Here is a 23,751-nt window from a genome sequence, read left to right as displayed (position 1 = left end):
CCTTGAAATTATACTCTTTCGCAACAGATATTACTTGAAAGCACACCAGACATTGTGGTTTATCATTGTTGTGGGCAAAGAAATACATTTCCTCGCAGTTAGCATAAAATTCTCTGTCATTTTTCTTTTGACACTCATTTTATGAATTGTTATATTTGAATAACTTGCAATTCAAGTTGGCCTAGTACTATTGTCAAAGAACCAAGTCCGTCTAAGTTGGGATTTCGGGACCTATCTGAAAAAATCGCGCGGGATCGCTCTGCTTTAGTCACTGCTGTCATGCGTGGTGTGTGTCGGAGCGCTGGCGTGCAGTCTGGGGTAGAGCCGCGGTTGAGGCGCAGTTCTTACCGCTTAGGATATCGTCATTGGTTTGTGGCAGCTAAAAAGTCAGTCGCCATAGGTTTGGCCGTAGCGGCCATGGTATGGAAATGCCGCCATGGTTTTGCGGCAGCTACAGACGCCACAGAATACTTAAAACTGCACTTGCTGCGGTTGGGGTTAGGCTACGTACAATTTTTCATTCGTATTTAATGGGGTTTTGTTTTGTGATGTTTATTCTCATCTTGGAGTAGACCACCAGCAAAGTAGACTTCCCATCAGTTAATGCAGTATAGTTACTGTACCGTGCTGTATGGATATTAATATTTTCATCTGATTGGAGTGGCGAATTTTATGGCAAAGTCTCACAAGAAAAAGGGTAGAAATCATAATTTTAAGAACTCAAAATTGTCATAATCAGTTATTAATTTGTAATTTTTCTTATCACTAGGTATTAATCTGGCTTCAGCATACTGGGCAGAATAGGATTAAATCAATTAAAACAAACCTGACTCAATATAAATAGATTAATATCTTCTGTGTTCATTTATTTTTTTATTCTGACCCATTAGGTAAAAAGATCAGAGCAAAAACAACTCTTCCACCTGTAAAAGAAACTGATAAACAACATGGCGATAAAGTTAAGAGATCTGTCTCAAATCCTCCTGCGAATCAACAGAAGCAGGTGGAAGAAACAGAATTTTTATTTATTTGCTAAACATGTAACATTTATTATAAAAGAATATTTATTTGCTAAACATGTAACATTTATTATAAAAGATTCTTTTTCAAGTTTTTATATTCTTCAAAAGTGAAGTAAGTTAATTCTGATGACAAGCATTTTATCAAGTACTTTGTTAATTTCACTTAAAGTACATTCAATATTAAACAAGGTGTTGAAAAAATTATATGCACATGGAAATTTTGTTGAAACTCACACATTTCCATTCACCGATAGATTTTCTAATTTTTGTTTCCGCTTGCCAAAACTCCAAGATTAGCATTGCACTATTTATTTCATATTTACTCGAAGCAAGGTTGTAAGTGCCTGCTTGAAAAATAAAAATTTCAAACGCGTGACCTCTGAACTATTTGCCAAGACTGCTATTAGATATTGATTACATAGTACGTATTTATCTGTTTGACTCATTTTTTTATATTTTTCAGCGTAGGAAACGAGTGTCAGTAAGTAACCAACTGCCCCCCAACAAACTTCCCAATCATACATCATTACGTGAAAGAAATAAAAGTTCATTGCAAAATGCTGTCAATAACTCTTCCCCACAGGGCACTGCACTTATTGATGCTTTTTCAAATCTATCAATAACAAAGGATGCAAAACCTTCAGAAAATAGAGCAAGGTGATTGGGATTTTTTTCAATTCCCTTTAATGCATATTGTGGGGATCTAGAAAATCTTATATTATATTAGTTTTTTGGAACAATTTAGATTTATTTTTATTATGTATCATTGCCATGATTATTACAAAGAGTGAAAATTGGATAAGAATGGAATTATGGCAAAATTTCCAACTAATTTTCTTTTTTATTGATTAACAGACAACCGAAACGTCACTTCTCTACTGATAGCAGTGGAAAAAAGGGATCTAAGAATTCTGATTCAAATAAATATAATTTGGAAAACATCGCTAGACTTATCACATCAGGCAGAGCAAAAAATATTATTGTAATGGCAGGAGCTGGCATAAGTACTGGGAGTGGAATTCCTGATTTCAGGTAAGCCTGAATTGAGCATAGGAATTTTTTTGAGTGATATAGGAACTGTTATTGAATCTCATCCGACCTAAACTAAGTATGGTTTGAATCCCATGATTTATTGAAGAATGAAATTGCATCTCCAGCAATATAAAATTTTCAAAAAAATGACAATATTCTAACTTGATAACACTTCATCAGTTCCCAGTAGTGATATTGTCTGAATGATACTGATAATCCTTTTCAATTTGTTTGTGTGTTCTGTATGTTCGAGATTCATGTTTGAGTATAAGGGCACGGTGGTTTAGTGGTTAAATCTTAACTGTGATGGCATCGCAAGTTAAAATCTCTGATTCAAATCCTACATCCACCTGGATGTGAAAAATTGAGCAGACAATACCGAACCGGTCCTTGTCAACTATAACACCTCAGCAGTGGTTTCTTAATATGTAGAGCTTTGTTTAGAGGGAAAGGCATTTAAAAACCGCAATATAAAGAAGGGACTATTTTTTTAGTTTAAATGGTTTAATCTTACTTACAATCTCCCAAGTTTCGAAGTTAGATTTTGTTAAAGACTAATACTTGACAATTAACATATTATCATCTGATTTATTATTATTATATTCTTTAGGACTCCAGGGACAGGTCTTTATGACAACCTTCAGAAATATAGGATTCCTTCACCGACTGCAATATTTGATATGGAATATTTTCATTATGATCCAAAACCATTTTTTACTCTTGCCAAAGAGCTTTATCCAGATGGAAAATACAGACCATGCACACCACATCATTTTGTTAAATTTCTTCATGATAAAGGATTATTATTGAGAATGTATACTCAAAATATTGATGGATTAGAAAGAAGTAAGATTAATGAAAATTTTTATGATGTTGCTGGAATTTGTATTTGCTGTGTATCTGCATATTAACAAGTGATCCTAATTCATCTCATCTTATTATTTGTTATTATTGCATTTTTTATGGTAGGTTATGTGTGAGTAGGTTTTGAGCGAGTTAGTGGGGTTTTGCTCTGAAAGGTTCAAAAAGCTTGCTCAGCAGTTTCACAGCATTATACTATATGGGCAGGGGGTACACAGCGACAGATTTACGCAACTGCCCACTGTAGCACCATGGCTGTTACACTACCACTGCTTGATGGCACCAGCATTAACCACAAAATTAAGCAAAATGAATGATTTTATATAGTTTAACATAGTTTAACTTATCAAATATTTAACCCTCTGTTTCAGTTGCTGGCATTCCTTCTGAAAAGTTAGTTGAAGCCCACGGAACATTTTCTACAGCTTCTTGTACTAAATGCGGGAAGAAGCACAATGGACAAGATATAAAGGCGAGTTTGAATTTATATCTTCAATTTGCATTATTTTGTTTCTATGAATGATGACAAAAAATCCTTTTTTTTATACATTAAATAGAGGCTCAATCAGAAAAATTTGGGCAGGCTTATAGGTGCCAGTTCCAGCAATTTATCATTTGGATATTATAATTTCACCCTCTTTTGTCTGTTTTCTATACAGATATCATTATGATATTTCTGATATTGTTGAATTTTTCACTCACTTGATTACTTCCATGTGCTATTAGATGAACTTTAAAGTTAAGGCATTACATTTACACAACTACAACATGACTCAATATAGTAACTAAGAAAGGTTTTTGATGTGATGTGACATTTTAAACATGACTGAATTTGTGTGCAGAAATAAACTGAGTAATCAATTAATGCAACATTTACGGTAGTATTTTTCAATAGAAGTTGATGTCTGGGAGAAATCTATGCGGACTCATTTTAACGCCTTTATTACAGATTAAAGTGATGAATGGTATCATACCACGTTGTCAGTCATCAGGACTTTGTTGGGGAATCGTAAAACCGGACATTGTATTTTTTGGAGAAGATCTACCAAGACGTTTTTATTATTACCTGAAAGATTTTCCACAATGTGATCTTTTAATCATCATGGGAACTTCACTTGAAGTTGAACCATTTGCCAGTCTAACAACATCAGTTAGATTGAATACTCCTCGGTTACTACTAAATAAAACTCTAGTTGGTCCATTCAAGAGCCGAAGTCAACGAAGAGCTTTTGATGTTGGAGTTACCGGTGACTTCACTGATACGTTTAATAGGTAATTCCTTGTCAAGATATTTTTATAGTGTTGTGTCACTGATACATGGATGTGTAATTCTAAATTTTGTTTTTAGATTTTTAACATTGTTGGGTTGGAAAGATGAATTCAACAACATGGTGGAACTTGCAAAATTAGAAGAGGTCAGACTACACTTTATTATTAGTTGTAATAATTTGGCGAACATAGTGTAAACTAATTATAATATTTTTTTGCTTGTGATGATTTGGAGAATAAAAAATTACATTGTTTTTAAGGTCTCTGAAGAAAAAGATGAAAAATCTGATTCTAGCTCTTACGACAGTGGAGTTTCATTATCCGATGGATCAAATAACTCCGATCGCAAGAAAGGAAAACCTCTTCCGCCACCTGATACCAATATTAAGAGATATTTTCATACGATACGTTCTACTCCTCTATCAAAACCTAACTCAGCACTTTTTTCTGCCTCTAGTGATGTGTCATATTATAGTTATATCAAAGACAAGTCTTCTGGTCTGACCACTCCATCAACAAACTACAATATAGCGTCCCAAACAAATAACTCTATAGCAATTCAATATGCGCAAACTGTCCCTAGCAGAAAAAACAGTACGCCTGCTCGAAACAGTGTCAAAAAATTTGGCACGTGTGTGCGCACCAGGAAGAATGACATTTCAAGCTCTGAGTCATCTATTGACAATGATTCAACTTCTGATTCTAATTATCAAACTTCTTCAGACGATTCATCTTCTTAGTAATTCTCCCACTTAAATATTTTTATGCATGATAAATTAATAATTGTGCCATGTTCATCTACCAGTAATATAAATTTATCTAGCTACTGGTGTTTATGATAATTCATTGAAATATAATATTTAATTATGCAAGAATTGACTATGTTGAACTTAATCTGATTCGGATAAACAATTTATTCAGTGGTCTTTTGTGTAAAATAACTTATTTTGTATCAGTATTATTCAGGATCAACTACGGTAGTTTATAAACAACTTGGGGAAGCTACCTCTGGACATAAAAATAGGGCGTGGTATTTTGTTACCTATTTGAAACCTGAATACAACCTTCTCAGATGCTCAACATCTCGTATAATCCATATAATATATCTTGCCTAGAAGTATCCAAATGTCTTCACAGTTGATTTTCCATTTTTCACACATAATTTACCTAAGAAACTATGACTTTGAAATGTCAATCTTTAGATATATATCAATAGTTTAATCTACCAATCACTAACTTTTAAAGCATTGTGCCAAATTGAACCATTATCATTGATTTTATGTGCAGATATAGAGAATAAATGGGGCTCCCGAAGTATGCGAACCAAGATGGCGGACATCGGAATGTAATATGTGTACTAGGTTAGGGTTAGGCCATAATTTTAGGTATAAATACTACGGGAGGTTCTTGGCTAGTCTTCGAACTGATAATAGGACTAAAATGAGGAAAATTGGAAAAAAATTATCGCCTAACCCTAACCTGTTACGTTCCGATGTCCGCCATCTTGGTTCGCATACTTCGGGAGCACCGAATAAATACATTTTAATAAGAAGTTGTGTTTTTCTAAAGAGGATAATGGTTTGGGTGGTTGATATTAGACCTGAATGATACAAGTGGGGTCAGGTAAACTTAACCTGTCTGCTTTGAAAGCAGCGAGAAGAGACTGCTTTATTTCTGATAACCATTATAACAATATTTGGGATGGCAATCTGTTTTAATGAATAGTTTAAAGATTATATTCTTATTACAAGAACGAACACTGTGGGTCATAGGTATTTTATCAATGTCTGCCGCAGTGAGAATCCAGGGTTGATATTATGCAGTTGACGCTTCACCATCATGCTCCATTGTCATTTCAGATTCTGTAGTCTTTATTTAAGTCTACAAAATTTTGTTTACTGATCAACATTGTATCCGGCCCCAGGTAAAGAATAAATGCAAAGTAACATCTGATTTGCACCTCCAAAAGGGAGTAACAAGTTGCGAGAAATAGGTCAATTGTATTTTATGTACATAAGCATTTTTGCCTGCAGATGCATTCTGCTACAGTACACCATACCATTTCACTTTCAATTAAGACAGATTTTATTGTCAAGCTCACTGGTCATCCATTTATTCATATGAGTCAGAGTGATTCGATGATATTTATTGCAGAAAAGGAAAAAAAATAAATATAACATCTTTATTTCATTGTTTCAATAAAACATAGAATCACAAACATTGACACGCAAGTCTGCATCAAACAGAAAAAAAAAACAGTAGCAGCTGGAACAGGGGAAGCTAAATTATATTAGGCCATCCATAGTTAACAGATGAGTCATGAAAGAGGCAGATATGTCCCACAATTCAGGAGTGAGCTTTCCATCTTACAAGACCACGCTTGGCCTAAATGAATGAGAAGCATAAAACATTGAAAAAAAAATTTGAAGCAGACACAAACAGAAACTGAGTAATCAAAGTAATGCCATTAGTCACACAATTGTAAGTCAAGGGTTAATTAGATTGGAACAGCTGCTTATCTGAACAGTGGTATGCTGCGCAGAGTTACAAGTTCATTAACTAGCATGCTGTTGGCCTAAAAATTTGAGAGGAAGATCATATACATTAAAAACATGCTAACATGATTGAAAAACATGGGACGCCATTCAGGCATTTAATTTGTGTATTAGGAACTGAGCAATTGAGGCAACAAATCGCTGGTTCGAGATACCGGTAGTCTCACAAAATCAGACAGTGTTTATCTGTTATGGGGCATTCAAAATTCAATGAAAAGTTCAAAATATTTGATTGCTAATTGCTTGTGAATAAGTCTAACCCAAACGAATTGTCAACATTGCCAAAAATAAACATTAGTTCAAGAAACTTTTGCTTTAAACTTATGTAAAATTGCTCAGTCTGTGATTACTGATTACCTATATATATATAGCACCAATGTTAAATTGAAATTATTTAATAATGCCTCCAGTGAATGAATTTGCCATGAAATTTTGAATTAAAGTCTGGTCTGTTTCACAGTGCCCTATTCAGCTTTTAGCATGGTCTGCACATCTGAGAAATTGATGAATTTGCCAAATGAATCAAATTCACATTTCAAACAATGATAGTTATAATCAGCTTTGGTCCGACTAAAGTCGAAAATTTTAACTCAGGTTAACTCAAACTAAAATATTAGGGGCATGGAACCATAATAATGAATGAAGTTAATGTGTCTTGTGCAATGAAACAACTCAAGGACAATCGCAACTTCTCCTGGAGCACTATTGTATTACGTACATGTCATATTGTTAAACCGCTTTTAAATGTTTTTGAATTTTGTTTATTGTTGTATTATCTAAAGAACAAAGATCAAAGTCAAAATATTCTTCATTTCTAACAAGTTTTTTTGATTTTGCGACAATTGAAGCAATTTTCCGAAGTCTATCAACATCTGTAACATAAGAGATTTTCCTTTGAAGTTCTTGTAGCTCTTGATAAAGTGTATCGTTCATTCGGGGATAGCTACTAACATTTCCTACTTTGGTTACAACAATGGGCAATTCAGTAGAACTACCTTGCTGTTCAACACTGCGGGTATCATTTTCAATAGAAGGCTCAGAATACTCTCGCTGGCTTTGAAATGGTTTTTCTAACGGAGTATCAGACTCATCTTCTGAACTTGTGTCGAAGTTATTTGAAAGACCCAAGTTTTGAAATTTTTTTTCCCTGTCTTCATGTGAAACTTTTACTTCTGAAACAGGATATTCAGTAATGTTTTCTTGCATTTGATGTTTGTTTTCCTCAACAGGCTCATGGTACGAACTATCATCGCTAGAATCTGACATTTCCATATCTTGGTATGCTGTTGTTGCATCAATAGTATGTTCAGTGTGAGAATCTCGAATCGGAGATATTACCGACAAATGTGCAGTGTTTTCGAGAGGAAGACCACTCATATTCAACTCATCGTCTGATGAATCGGAACTCGATGATGAGTTTGAACGAGCAATATTGGCAGAAATTGGAGTATTTTTCTCCGCCACATGATTCTTTTCATCATCAGATGTAACAGAATGATTACCTGAAAACGCTGATGACTGAGAAGAAATTGATGCTTTTCTGATTGGAGTTATCTTCTTTGGTATATCTTTATGTGCAATGGGTGGTGGAATTTCGGCATCGCTGTCAACACTATCATCACTACTTGTTTCAACATACGATCTGCTCTTATATACTGGTTTGGGTTTTTCCTCACGTTTTTGAGATAATTTTGAACTTGGCTTTTTACTTGGCACAGATGAAGGTCTTTTATGAAACTCTTTCTTTGAACTAGAATCCTTCTCTTTTGTTATTAACATGCTCCCAGATTTAGGGCTCTTGCTTTGCCTATTGCTCGGCTTGGGGCTTGAAATCTTTTTATTTTTAGTGACGCTTGCAGGTGACGATGCTTCTAAGTTTTTAGAGATGGGTGAAGAGTGGGACTCTGATTTCTTTTTGGGTGCAATCCGTTCAGTGTTGGGAGTAGAACTTAATTTTTTATCCTTTCCTAATGGAGAAAAACGCTTTTCATCTTTTGATGATTGTTTTATCAACACCTTTTCTTTTGACGATCGTTTATGTTTTTTAGGTTTATTTGATGGTGTGCTTTCCCTTTCAGAATGATCTTTATCTGGATCTTTGCTTGATTTCTTATGCTTCATTGATACTTTATCACTTCTTTCTTTTTTACTTACACTATTTTTCCGTGACTTTTCTTTCGTTACAACAGGTTTAGAATAACTAGGAGAATTTGTGTGTGATGAATTTTCTGTTTTCACTTTTGGTTCCTGTTTTACTATTGTAGAAATACTCTTTTTTTCAAGTTTTGGTTTTAGAGACTCTTTTGTAACATTGCTTCCAGTTTTGATCTTAGTTTTGGGTTTTTCTTCCACATTTGGGATATGAACTTTTATTTTATGAGACCGCTTTTCATCAGCAGATGTATCTGATTCACTGATGTCCATGTCACTTCCACTAGAAGAAGAGTCGGAAGACATTATCATTTTTTTGAATTCCTGTTTCTTTTCTGAGACTTTTGTTTTGCTAGAAGAATCCTTATGGTGCTTCCTTTCTTTTTCAACTGATCCTCTTCGTTTGCTCTTTTGTATTGGATTGGCAACAGATTCTTTTGAATTCTTATCTTTTTCCGTACTAGGTACTTTTTCTCTTTTGATTTTCAATGTCAAATTACCACCAGGTGAAATTTTGGCAGAGTGAACAACATTCGCTTCTTCTTGAGTGGAAGGATGAGGTGAATTTCTTGAAGGTGTTGAAGAGGAACCTTTTTCCTTTTTGATCTTCATATCCTCTTGCTTTACTTTTGATTGCTTAATTTGTGTCATGTTAATGCTGTTACCTGGAGCAAATAATCCTGCCATTAAATCAGGCTTTTCCTTAATCCTTCTTATTTTCTCTTTGTCTTTCTTTTGTGTATTAGGGGTGGGACCAGATGAAACATTAAGAGATTTTGGTCTCTGTGGTGCGTCATCAGAATGTTTTTTTTTCTTCTTTTTATTACCATCATCTTCCCCAGCAACTGATCTTCGTTTCTCTGGTCTTCCTCTCTCATGATGATACGTTTCTGATTTCTCACTCCCTTCTTCTTTCGGCCTCTTTTCTGATGAACTTAGATTCTTAGGAAGTTTAAAATTTTCATCATGTTTCTTCATGTCTTTCACCGCGATTCTACCATCTTTTTTTGAATGAGAACTGCTTCTTTTACGTTCTGGATGATTTGATTTACTGCTCTCCCGATGTTTTGAACTATCCCTAGATTTGCTCAACTCTTTTTTAGATGACGGACTTGTGGTCCTGGAGGAGCGATCTTTGGAAGAATGTCGGGATTCTGGCGAAGCAGTACCCAACACTGCGCCAGCGCTGAGTAACTTTTTACGAAAGTCCTCAGTTGGGTTTGTAAAAGTCAATTTCTCAAGCCGAGTATGATTAACAGGCGGCATTGACTCTGTGTGCAAAAATAAATCATACTGAAATCGAACATTTTTAGGTGCTTCTTTATTGCGAAAATGAACATCAATGAGCATGTTGAACCCAGCAAAACCAGATTCTTTAACTTTATATGGAGGGTGCTTTATGACTCTCCCTGGTGGTTCATAGGAGTCGTGAAGCCAAAAAACAACTTTTTCAACAAAATATTCAATTTTAATTCCAGTGCCTTTGACAAAAACTTCCCAATCATGAGTATGGCCCTCAGGTGAAGGAACATCCCTCACTTTGGCTTTGTGTCCCAATTCTAACCGGACCTCCACAGTTGAAGCCATTATTTCTAGATCACTTCACCATTTCTTAACCTATTATAAATACGAGAATGTAAATATATTGAAACATGAATACTGTACACAATTATGGGCGCCATTACCAGAGCATAGGAACTGAGACGATATAATGAATCTAGAAGCAGTTCAGAGGAAGTTTACAGCACAAATAAGCTGCTGCAGAGGACAGAGTTATGAGAACTGCTTGAAGGTTTTGGGACTGACAACATTATTAGAAAGAAGAATGAGAGGTGACTTAATAGAAAGCCTTCAAAATACTGAATGGTTTTGTACATAATTATGGGCAACAATTATTCAACAAGTCTCCTAGAACTGGTAACCTTGTCATATGGCAAAATCAGCATTCAAAGTTGAACTTTTTGGGAACAGGGTCGTAAAATACTGGAACAGATTACCATGAAATGTGAGGCTAAGTGCATCTGTGAATATTTTCAAACACAATTCGGATAAATACAGAGATTTCCAGGTGTCCAACCCAAGGACACTTGGACAATACTGGGAATTGTCAAATATGATATTGAAGAGAATTTTATAGTCTGGTTTTCGACGTTTGTGTATTAAATGGGTTGGCAATACCATCGGGTAATTGTCTAATGTCCTTTCCAGTGCTTTTACTAGTCATAATTGTCTAGTCTTACTTGTAGTAATTGCCAATTTTTGTGATTCATTGTTGTTATACAGGTGTTGACCCGGTAGATTTACCGCGGTATATTTATATTGTAGGTGTGATACCCAAAGAGTTATTATTATTTAACAACACAAGCTGAGAGTGTAGATATACCGGGAAAGTAAAGTAAATTGTATTTGCGTGGGTATTTTCTGCGATTCTGTCAGTCTTAATTTCGTTTTTTGCTGCTAGCTTCCCAGAGGTTGTATAAAGGTGGTCCGCCAAAATTTTGGTCAGGTTTTACCGGTCCGTCACTTAAAAAAGGTTGCCGACCACTGCACTAGACTATTTCATTTACACTGTATTACTGTCTCCTTCATATTACAGTATTATAAATATTGATAACTTTCATATTTCTAAAGGGTGAAAAAAAGCTGATGAAACAGTTCGATCATGTCAGCCAGCTATTATTCCAGTATTCAGAAGGTCGGAAACGTAACGTACGGTAACTGACAATACCGCAACTTGCAAACAGGTCACCGGTAACAGTACAATACAAGTCTCTCAGCAGACAACACTCTCGTTCTTAAACGCGATGCTGGCTCTTGTCAGAATATAGATAAACTATGTGAAGAAGATTCAAGAGGTCATTCTCTTTCAAACTTGGAACACAGGTCAGTTCATGAAAAGGTGTCAAAAAATCATAGTTCTCCCCCAAGTACAAGTGCAGTTTCAAGTATTTTGTGGCGTCTACAGCTGCCGCAAAACCATGGCGGGATTTCCAAACCACGGCCACTAAGACCAAACCCACGGCGACTGACTTTTTAGCTGCCACAAACCAATAGCGAGCTGCCGTGGTTACGGCAGCAAATCGAATACCACCAATTTTACTGCCGTAACCACGGCAGGTCGGCTGTAATAGCAGGGCTACCCCTAATCTGCTGATGGTGATAAATATTTGGTGAGTTGGAATGTTTTTCTTATGGATACAGTTTGGATGGATTTGGGGTTAGGGTTAGGGTTTAAGTAGATATAATTTCGCATGATAAACTAAAATATGGTACATGAATTTGTAAATATACTGGTAATAGCGCCATAAAACCATGGCAGGAGACGGCGTGGTACGTTCGTGGCAGGAGCTGCCATGAAGTGGTAAGAACTGCGCCTCCCCAAGTATGAGTGTCATAAAAATATGAGTACTTATAACAAGAAGTAAACACAGCGAACTTTACAAAGTTTGTATGGGGAAAGATATATAAGATATATTTATTCTCGTTTAAACCTGGCCTAGTCGTCATTTTATAAATATAAAAGATTGGTAAAAGACATAATTCGACCCCAAAATCAAGTGTCTTACAATTAGACCCCCCCCCCCCCACCATTTACACAAGACCAGTAGGCCTACAAATAAATATATTAGGGTATCTGTACAAAAAATTTGTATGGGGGAAGACATATTTATTCTCGTTCAAACCTAGCCCGACGTCAATTTATAAACAATTGGCAAAAAGACATATTTCGACCCAAAAAGTAAGTGTGTTTCAATTACGGTACAGCAATTTGTACAAGACCAGTAAAAGTAAATATATTAAGGTGTTTATATAACAGATTTAAAAGGTTTGTATGGGAGAAAGGATCTATTTATTCTCGTTTGAACCTAAAACGATCGTCAATTTATAGAAAAAAAATTGGCAAAAAGAAACAAGAGTGTCTTACAATTACTTTTATATATATATATAAAGTCATGTGCGTGGCAGGCTTGAGAGGGGGCATAGACAAGTTGAGTTTGGCAATTCGGAGTGATAATAAAGGTTGGAGTTGTATTTTATCCCACGTTGTAGAACCGAAGAGAAAAATTTTAAATTTTTTGGTTGCAATTGGAATTTCAGGTTTTTTAAGAAGAAATTTCTAACTTATTACTTTTTGAAATTTCAAATTACTGTCGTCATCATTTGCACAAAACTCTGTCTTTGTGACTATGGAATTGTGACCTCACGCATCGATATTTTTATGTATAGGCTACTCGAAAAAAGTCCAACGAATGTCAAATACATTTTTTATACCACACTTTGTGCTTTAACGTAAGATGAAACATTAAGTAATTTTTGGCCGTATTTTCCAGATTATGGATGTTGCTCATAAACGCTTTGTGTGTACTATAATCTATACCACATTATTTTACACGTAGGATCAGTGACGAGCTGTAGCCGGAACGCAACCGAACGGCGTTCCGGTTGTTGGACATTTCACTGCATTTGCATTCCTTTTGTTGAAATAAAATTATGGTACAAAAAGTCTAGTTTCTCTGGTATACTTAGTTATTAATTTATGTTTTGTTACATTATATTAAGTCTTTTTACGTCACATCACGCAAATAATTAGTACAGCAGTTATGTGTACTAGATGTTTCCCCGACCTTTAACCCCATAAATATTCATTCTATACCTTTTTATTAATAAGATTTGTATTGAATTGCTATGAATACTTTTGTAATTTTACACAAACACATTTCATATAATTTTTTCACAGTTCATTGCAGTTTTGTAAACGTCCGCGTCGTATTGTGAATATACTACATTTTTGCGAGTTAGGTGCGTTCCGGTTGTTACGATTTTTCCAGCTCATCACTGCGTAGAATTATTTCTAAAGATGGAAGCCATATCATAGCCACTATCTAAAACACAATATTCCTGTAGCCATAGACCGAAATATACAGAAACTTTAATATAAATTACCCCGTATGTATTGTTTTCGTGTCCAACGACCAAGAATTCACGTAAAATAGATAACCGACCTACAGGGATGGTGATTCTTTAATGGCCCATGGGCCACGACCATGTTGAAAGGGCCATGGCTCACTATGATCCAAGAGCCGTGGAAAAGTCACCACTCCCACTCGTAGATTGGATGGAAAGTTGAATTTTACAACACTTTAAAAACTCAAGGCTGTAACAAAAGTCATTCCATTTTGTTTTCAAATAAATGGGTTTGCGATAAACAAGACAGCAGTAGAAAATATTGATATTATTACTGGATTCGTCGTGCCTAGATCAATTAGTATATATTTTCTAATTGCTAAGATAAATTAGTATATCTATATATTATTCTTTTTTTAAATTTTATTCTTGAAAAAAGCTTTGTTCGCGTGAAGACTGTTCAATCAATTTAAATTTGAGTATTTTATTTTTAAGGGGGTAAAGTTCTTCTTAGACTCAGACAAAGTCATTCATTTGGCCCTGTTTAATTTTTCAACCATACATAAAATTTTGAACTGATTTTATTTTGAAACAAGCCTTTAAAATGACTTTAATTAAATGAACAGGTCAGCAGCTATGCTCAAATGTAGGCTATGGACACAAAAGCCAAAAAGGGGTATGCAATCTGCCACAGTAGACGGTCACCGCAATTTTTAATTATGATGACGTCACCGCACACAAATAAATAACGAATCCCATAAAAAGTTTTCAAATAAATAAAAGTAATAGCCTTCTATTAAGTACTGATAATGTCAAAGTTTTAAAGGTTGGTTATCACGCAAACGTTTTCGTGGCAATTTTGATTCTATATGATTTTTGGCGTTTACAGTGGACTTCGTTTGCGAAACTCGAATTTTTAAAAGTCAACCCTGCCGAAATCGAACGCAAATTAGTATGTCACGTTAATGACGTATACTGAGATGAGAACTCGTCGGCCTAATTTTGAATTAGGCCAAAGTATAGAGTTCTGTGTACTTATTTTGGACCGTATGCAGGGGAGGATTAAGCCCCTTTGGTGCCATAAGCACTGAAGACTTTGGTGCCCCCTCATGTGTAATTTAATTATAAAAACAATAAACCACATAAGTGTATTATCCATTTAAAGATAATCACAACCAACAGTAAATAGAACAACTTTTACGAACATTTTTAGGTTTTTTAACTGTTATATATAGCCGATATATACATCGGCCGTTTACTGCCGATACTATATATATGCAAACACGCCATATCGGGCCGATATATCGGTTGGGCTAATCCTGAGAGAGTGTGAAAATAAAGATTCATGCCTCCAGTCTCAACGTGAATCGAAATACCAAAGGATACAAGTCACAACTGTAGTTTGGAATTTTACCGGTACCTAGTAGTCTACCTCAAAGTGGTTCAAGGTTGCTATGTTGAAGGACCGCAAAAACTTTTGAGGAGCTCTCGCGGGCCGCAAGTCGGAGAAAACCCAAAAGTGATCAAAATATCGCGAGTTTACTTACTTTAAATTTAATAAACAACGAGAGTTCACCGTTCTAATCAGACTATTATCATGTTGCATGGGTGGCGTTCTTTTAAAGAAGATATATAAAGCCTTCGGTTATTTTAAAGTTAATTACCGTTGTATTTTGCGCATCTCGCGTTTAATGTCGCTTCAAATTATATTCTTTCGTGACAGATATTACTCACACTATGTGATGGGCAAGGAAATACATTTCCGCCGTGTTCTCTTATGTCACCTTTCTTGCGAACCTCATTTTATTACGAATTGTTATATTGAGTAGTTTAAAAACTTGCAGCGTAAGCAAGCTTAGTGACATTGTCAAATACCAACCAAGTCCGTCTCAGTTGGTATTTCGGGGCCTAAAACTGGATTACGCAGCGTTAAGTCGGCTCTGCGTTTCGTCACTACTGTCACATGGCCGACGCTTGTAAACAGAGGAGTGTTTTTACTAAAATAAAGGCACAAAGCGTTAGAAAAAGGGTTTAAATTTCGGGATCCCAACCCCAGTTGGAATATCTAAAAAAAAACTCAAAAACGTTACTCCATTAGATACAAATATACGCTAAAATTGTTCTGTGAGCCGCACGGAATGTATCAGCATGACAGAGTTTGGACCACCCTGGTCTACCTTATCAAGAAACTCCCGACTTTGCTGACCAATATATCGTTGAAATGCGATCGTGGAACCGCCACATAGTGTAAATAGTTCATTGGTCCAATTGTTGAAGAGAATAAAAAAATTTTGAAAATAAAAATGCAGCAACAAGGTGGATACTAGAAAGAAAAAAACAACAACAACAATTTAAGGAAACGACTCATAGGCCCATTTCGTGTCCAATAAATAAGTTTCAGTGTTTCTTTTCAGTAAAGAAGGTTAATATGATACGTGAAGACAAAAAATAAGCGAACATTTTGAAGTTTGACTCTCCTGGTGAACTCGTAACATTTTAATAAATACCGATAAACTATATAAAATTCAGCTCTAAAATTTCTGTGGTGCCCTAAGCACGTGCTTATATTGTTTAATGGTTAATCCGGCGCTGACCGTATGCCAGTTCCATTGGGGTGCATCGGGCAAACGCTGCAGTGGTTTAAATACATACCAATATCTTCAAATAATATCGTTGCATTATTAGAAATTACAGTAAACTTTACTAATCGAGGTCAAGCTGTACTCTGTCTCTGTGCCGGACTGTTTGCTGCTATTTTATGTTTCTCAAATTATCCAGATTATTAAAATAATGTGGGTATATTCTGATTCTGTAACCATATTTTTTGTTAAATTGGTGATATATATAGAATATATTATAATTAGCATATATGTACTTTCAAACACTAGCGGTTTGTGGTTACTGCAGAATTCACAGTGATGGGTCTGCCCCAGAGCATGAAACAAGAAGAAAACCTCTGATTTGAAAGATCTTTCAGCCTTAAAATTATGTTTAAGTCTATGCAAACTCCTGCCCACGGCCCGAAACAACAATACCTGACGCAGTTTATCAAATCATGTTTTTATTTATTTTTACCATTTTCAGGTCTATGAAATTTCAGCAAGCAAACATAAGTTTTCACCATATGTAGTTCATTCATGTCAAAAAATGTTTTCTCACGAATCTCCATTAACTGACCCCTTGTGTTATAAATATTGCACCGACCTTAAGGGCTTTCTTTATAAATTATTTCATACCAAATAAGCCTCTGTATAAATATTTCCATTGATATGCAAGAACCAAATTTATTTCTGGATGGAGCCAAATGATTCTTTTATTCTGGAAATTACACAGCATTGAACTGGAAATCTCATCTCCTCTCTAGTCATACTCGTTCAACAAATGATCAGCTCAAAGTGTATCTTTAATGACAGCTATACTGTGTTGTTGATAGCCGTGTGAAATGGAAAACATAAAGTAGGCCTATGCAATTAAAATTGATATAAACGAGTTCAGGATAATATCACCAGAAAGATTATTAATGTTCAACATGCAACAGTGTATTGTTGCATAATACTGTGAAATGAATAAAAAACTAAACCTTTAGGCTACTGGAATTCTACTATTGGGGTAAATTTACCAAACAGCCAAAAAGAGTGGTAAAAACTTACTAGAGGAACAGTTCTTCAAGGCCTATTGTCGGCGGGCAGTACCGGTGCGTTCATTACATAAAACACCCTTGCTGGATCCCCTTTTACAGTAAGAGCTTCCTATGCATTTGTGTTTGTCTACGTCATCACACACCGTTTCGGACTACAGGGGTGGCGACTCCTCTACGACCCATGGGCCGGGGCACTCGTTTCGGAACTGCGGTCGATTTTCGTTGGAGCGTTTTTTTTTTAATTCATAAGAAGTAAACTAAGTCGACTTTTACGTAAATAAATAGTAAGCGTCAAAAATTCTGGAGAAATATATAGAATTAAATTCACCCCAAAAAAAAAAAAAAATTCCGTGATAACCCACCTATAACAAGAGAAATACCAGAAAATGAAGAAAAAGAGCATAACAGCATAATAATAATGAACGATCCATATGTACATTTCGTGTCCAATAATAGTTCAAAATTGAATGTCGATGCCCCTAAGATTCGAGGCTCTTAATGTTTAGCCTACCATTGCCTAATGATAAATCCGGCCATGTGACCACCAAATGTTGCCATCGAATTACACAATGCAACTTTAACCTTCTTGAATTTGCTGCTTTTAGGTGTGATATGAAGCCACGCTAACTGTCCATCATAGTTGAACTCGTCGATGCAGCTATTGGGGCATTGCTCAATTAGAAACAGATGAAAGCAAGTAAACATGCGGAGCATGCATGCATTATTTTGCGACGCTGCGGAATAGCTAGCACAGTGTTTTTCAACCTTTTTCGAGCCAAGGCACACTTTTTTCAGTGAGAAGATCCCGCGGCACACACATTTGAAAATATGAAGAAAAGGCCTAATATTCACAATATATATAAGTGTTATATTGTTAATATAAGATTTTTAACATTGAAGAAAGATGTTGAATAGGACATCCTGAATAGTAATCTAATAAAAACAAAGACAAAAAAAGCAAATCGCCACCTGATGCTGCTACCGTACTACATGCTTACTCTGTCGGTCGCTACACCGCATAGACACACAATTTGGGAATTTCCCACGGCACCCCTGACAATAACTTACGGTACACCGGTGTGCCGCGGCACCCCGGTTGAAAAACACTGAGCTAGCATATACGAGTAAAATATACAGTACTACGATAGTTGGTAAATTTCCCACACCAGAATGACAAATAATCACAAATGGGCTCCTTTGGCGGCGTGCTGAATTCCGGGTTACTCAGCCGCAAATATTTGATATCCAGCCTTTGGGCTGTGGCCACCACGTGTGTGCTATATATGGAGGTGTATAATCTATGGTACAATACCGTTTATTGGTTTAATTAACAGCCGTGTACCGTACTACCTACAGCTAGGCCTAGGATATTGTGGTAAATTGTGCCAGAATCGGTTAATGTAGGCATCCTACGACCTACAGTCGGAACCGACCGCCGTCGCGTGCGGACGTGGCTACTTCGAGCCGAAGATAGGATAGGATTTACATATTTATCCAGGGGGAATGGAAAGCCTATAAGACGGCTTAATCATATGGCGAACCACGGCCTCTCATCCGGTTACCGTACCAGTCCAGGCTACAGGGGTAGTGACTCCTTTACGGCCCATGGCCCGTCGAATTGGGCCACATGGGCCGTGGCCCATCAAGATATGGGCCGCATCCCATCAAAATATGGGCCGCGGATGCCACCAAATTTTTTTCTTACTATAAGCCTTTATATAAAAAAGAAGCAAAATACCAAGCTACAGAAAAAGATGCTCCTGTAGTATGTGTACCAGGCTAGAGTTAGGACAAAATTTTGTTCAGATTTTTCACATTATAGTTCTATTACTGTATTATGAGTTCGGGGACTGTCGTGTTAGCCAAGTGAATATTCCCTTTACACAACTTGATGGGCCGTAGAGAGGAGTCACCACTTCCACTCAATCCAGGTCGGGTATGGGATTAGTTAGCCAGTTATTTGTTTTTGGAAGCATGGACTTGATGGTGGAGGAAGCAGTAACCGACCAGAGGTTACATGAACCATCCTACGGCGGCGAAGAGTCCAGCAATCCTCTCGCACATAATCTTTCTTCTTCGGTGAGTGAACGCGTTTAATATGTTTTAAACTTATTTTATTAGGTTTTTTTCACTTTCCAGATTCTTCGCCTTAATTTTTTGTGTATATATATGTTTATTTTGTTTTTTGCGAATGAATCGAAATAAAATCTCATCCTAAATCTTATCTTCTGAATTTGCCGTTTCTGTATTTAAGTTTAACATATAATTTAAGTGTAACACCTCAGTACTTAAGGTACTGACCTCCCTGTCTGTCTTTTGGTGGCAATGACTGTCTGCCTGTTGGTGGCTGGAATGGGGCAATCAGAATAGGTTGCAGGCTATAGACCTAATAATCTTTCATCAATTACTAATCACCTAATAATTTCATTATCTCAGTACCTGCAGAATACTGGAATATTTAAATTTTAATAAAAATTTTCAATAAAAACATGTGGAGGCGACTGGCAGAACTTTTTATACATCAAACACAACTTGTAGAACGACTTTCAGAAACAAGAATCTTACGCAGGAGTGCTCAAATTTTTGTTGCGTTTTATCAATCACTTCTATCCAAAGGAAAAGGCACTTCTTCCATTCTGGAAGAAACAACAAAGAAATCCATCTCTGAAGGTTCGAAAAGCAGAAAATCAGATAACAAGTTTATGGGAACCTTCAGAAATGAGTTGAAAAAAGAATTTGAAAATGCTAAAAAGAATGGAAAATTATGATTTTAGCTTAAATGATATTCTGGACTAACATAGCACTGTGATGTTGACTACTGATAATATTACTATATTTCGCTAAATATGCTATATAGCTGATATAGACATTCATCATTAATATATTTTAATAAGTGAAGGGTGTGGAAAGCAATAATTCCAATTAGACTCATTTTAGAACCTTTTGGATTTCTTCATTATGATAAAAAGTAACAATAATAGTATAATAAAGGGCATCACACAATTTTGAATAACTTGTTACAGCTGTACAGTGACATTGAATAGCACTTTATTGTGCTTCAGAGTAATGTTCACTTGTCGAAATTGCCTGATTTTGAATCAATTAAGCTATAGCGATAACTAAAATAGTATATTCTACTATATATATCAATGTTTTATTTGCTTCAGAACATTTTTTGAACAAAATTGTATGCAAGATGTCACTCATATAGAGTGAGTAGAAAAACTGTTTAATACACTTTGAATGAAATAGTATGCATGGTTTGGAACAGCAGTAACATCAACAAAGTCTAGTCTAATGCATTATTCTTTTAAGGATATCTTTGAATATAACAGATTCTATTGTATTTATTATTATATGTATATTTTAAAAATTGAATGTGTCCTGGGATATCTTTAAACAAATTAAAATTTTCTTTTTTACAGAAATTTGCCCAGTTATATATATCACTTTTTGCTATACAATAAACTGCAATGAAATTATAAATGGCCAATATGAACTTGTTGGATGTAGTCTATAGTAAATTTAATTTGTCATTAATAGATTTACAAAAATAATAAAACGGATGACCTCGTTAAAACATCCATACTATAGTAATTGTATAATGTTTATCGTTGGGCCACATTATTTTATCCCCAAATACCTCCCAACAATTCTTGATACTCATTTATTGATTTTTGCCTTTTTTGATAGAAATTAGAATACATAAAAAATCGATAAGCACAAAATTTCTAATGAAGATTCCCCGATTAAATGTCATAAGAAGTGGGGGTGACAGCCTTACTCAACATCCGCCTTTGTTTTCATTGGATTCAAGATTTTTATTTTGTGCTTGTGCATCAGAAATCAAAGTTTTTTCAGCAGAAACTGGCGAGAACACGCAAAGATTGATTGGTCATGATGATGAAGTAACTGGAATTTGCCATCATCCAAAAATTAGCCTTCAAATTCTGTCCAGTTCTCTGGATCGAACAATTAGGATATGGGATTATGAAGATGGTGTATTACTAAGAACATGTAGAGCAGAATTACCATTGTTTGGAATTTATTCCCACGAAAATATTCAAGACGTGCTTGTTGTTACAAAGAAAAATGATAATTCAGTTATATCTAAAGTGTCACTTGAAGCAATAAATGCCAATAAGTCAGAGGAAAGTCTTGAAATGGTTATTCTGGCCACAAATGTCAGTTTAAAGGTCTCCAGGACAGTTGCATTCTTGTCTCCTGGTAATATTATCGTATTTTGTAGAAAGAAAAAACTTTGTGTCCTTGATATCAACAACCCAAATGGTGCAATTCTTGAGCATGGTGACCAGAAAGGTGGAGAAATAACATGCATTGCTTGTCATCCAACAGACAATGCTTGTGTCACTGGCCAATCTAGTGGAATTATCAAATTCTGGCACAATTTGCATCAATGGAATAAAAAATCTACTAACAAGAAGCATACCAAATCTGGTTTGGTAGTTTCATCCCAACATTGGCATAGCAAGGAAGTCCAAGATGTTTATTTTACTCCAGGTGGTGCTAGTTTATTATCAGTTGGGAAGGAAAGTGTCTTGGTACAATGGATATATCAAGGATATGGTAGTAAAAAAGATTTCTTCCCCAGACTGGGTACACCTGCTCGACATATTGCTGTCTCAAGAAATGGAGCACTGTTTGCCACAACTCATATTGACAACTCATTACTGCTTATAACAAATTATTTCTCCATAAAACATTCATTAGAAGGTTTTACTGCTGTTATGGAATCCAAAAATACCACTCATCGATTTCTGGAATATGACTGGAAGACGAACTCTTGTGTTACCAATGGCAAGCCTGGTCATTTGCTGTTCTATCATCCATACTCCGATACCCAACTTTATAACTTAGACATTGTCCATCAAAATTATATTGCTTCTGAGATGGGATCACATATACCACAGACTACTATTACTAATGTTGCGTTTACGTGTCAAAAAATTATAAAAGGTTTTGAGAAAAATGATCCCAGTGCGCTTACTTGGATGGCCACAATAGAAGACATACCAGATGTCACATATTCTAGAGAACAAAAATTGAAGTTTTGGGTGTTTGATGAAATTGAACAATGGTGGAAACTGAATACAGTTGTAAACGATCCCCATAAATCCACAGTAACAAAAATTACATTTCGTCCACATTCAGATGCTGGTGAAATCCACCCAGCACTTCTAACAACCAGCATAGATGGAATGGCTAAAATATGGACAGTGAAACATGGTTCTAGTGATGAACAATTCTTTTGGTGTTGTGTTACTGCTGCTTCTTATAGGAATCAACCTCTGTATGATGGTGCATTTTCACAAGATGGCTCTCTTTGTGCAACAGCTTTTGGCAGTAAAGTTTGCCTCAGTGATCCTGATCTATTACAAGAATTGACTATCTTGTTGTCATTTGGTAAAGGTGAAAATATCAAGCACCTAAATTTTGGAAGTCATTCCTCTCAACATATTTTAATGGTGGTCTTGCATGATGCCATGCATGCTTGCGATTTATTAAGTGGAGGAATCTTATGGTCTGTGAACATACAGGTAAAGCACCTCATCAATGATCATTTGTCCAGTTTTATAGCTGCTCTCACAGACTCAAATGACCTATTTGTATTTCAACCAACAAGTCCATTGCCAATATATAGACATAAAAATTTGTGTAAAAACCAAATTGTTAGTGCATCTTATGTACCAAGTGGGAATGAAACGAGAAAATCTTGGCTACAAAGCAGTGAAAATATATCTTGGATGCAAAACTCTCGGATATTCCTTGTTGATGATAAAATGTCAGTTTTTACATTTTGCACAGACAAAGAGGTGGAAGACAAAAAAAGGTTGTCATCAGTTTCAAATATTTTTAACATTGACAATGAAAGTTTAAAAACTCCTTTGGCATCTGTGCTGAAAGTATCGAAAACAAAGAAGGAATCTTTTTCAGAAGATATGGATATAGAATCTAACCTTATTTCGGACTTGCATCTGACTGCATTGAAGAATATCTTGGATTTGCCTAGTCATGTTGCGCCGTCTACATCAAGTTATGCAAAAACTTTCCTTCTATCATTTCTCCCTAAAAAGGTCTTGTCTGAGAAGAAAGCTTCTGCAATGGGAAAAGAAATTGAATCAGAAAAACATGGGGCGAGTTTTGAACTCCATGAAGCACCCCTAAAAGATTTCAATGATTTATCCATCTTGGATCGCTTGAATGAACATACATTTATGTGGTCTGAAAATTTATTTAACAAGTAAATTTCACCCTATTTTAAAACAGCCTTTAAATACAATCATGGGTAATTATT

General features: G+C 35.6%; 3 protein-coding genes across 4 annotated transcripts in view; 2 read left to right on the top strand and 1 right to left on the bottom strand.

The window, feature by feature from the left end:
- Window positions 1–338: 338 nt before the first annotated feature.
- LOC120347946 (NAD-dependent protein deacetylase sirtuin-3-like) lies at window positions 339–5,507 on the top strand. 2 transcript variants are annotated; one of them, XM_039418068.2, is made up of 9 exons: window positions 339–697; window positions 891–1,003; window positions 1,491–1,679; window positions 1,878–2,054; window positions 2,665–2,900; window positions 3,287–3,387; window positions 3,865–4,187; window positions 4,264–4,330; window positions 4,445–5,507. In XM_039418068.2, the coding sequence occupies exons 2-9, from the start codon at window positions 948–950 to the stop codon at window positions 4,922–4,924; spliced, it is 1,629 nt and encodes a 542-aa protein (XP_039274002.2). In that variant the 5' UTR covers window positions 339–697; window positions 891–947; the 3' UTR covers window positions 4,925–5,507. The 2 variants fall into 2 exon arrangements, with proteins under 2 accessions (XP_039274002.2, XP_039273994.2); XM_039418060.2 differs by having other exon boundaries at window positions 340–697; window positions 1,486–1,679.
- An 802-nt stretch (window positions 5,508–6,309) lies between these two features.
- The window catches only part of LOC120341917 (uncharacterized), a 60,545-nt gene continuing 43,103 nt past the window's right edge, over window positions 6,310–23,751 (bottom strand). The window contains exon 2 of the mRNA XM_039410517.2: window positions 6,310–10,507. Coding sequence (XP_039266451.2) covers window positions 7,469–10,477 — 3,009 coding nt within the window. The 5' untranslated portion in view covers window positions 10,478–10,507 and the 3' untranslated portion in view covers window positions 6,310–7,468. The remainder of the gene's footprint in view (window positions 10,508–23,751) is intronic.
- Window positions 20,204–23,749, top strand: LOC120344059 (WD repeat-containing protein 75-like). The gene has a single exon (XM_039413148.2). The coding sequence runs from the start codon at window positions 21,170–21,172 to the stop codon at window positions 23,699–23,701; it is 2,532 nt and encodes an 843-aa protein (XP_039269082.2). The 5' UTR covers window positions 20,204–21,169; the 3' UTR covers window positions 23,702–23,749.

The sequence above is a fragment of the Styela clava genome, chromosome 1 (genome assembly GCF_964204865.1).
Source record: "Styela clava chromosome 1, kaStyClav1.hap1.2, whole genome shotgun sequence".
Classification (NCBI taxonomy): Eukaryota; Metazoa; Chordata; class Ascidiacea; order Stolidobranchia; family Styelidae; genus Styela; species Styela clava.
The sequence above is the reverse complement of the archived record's forward strand: the minus strand, read 5'-3'. Positions and strand labels throughout refer to the sequence as shown.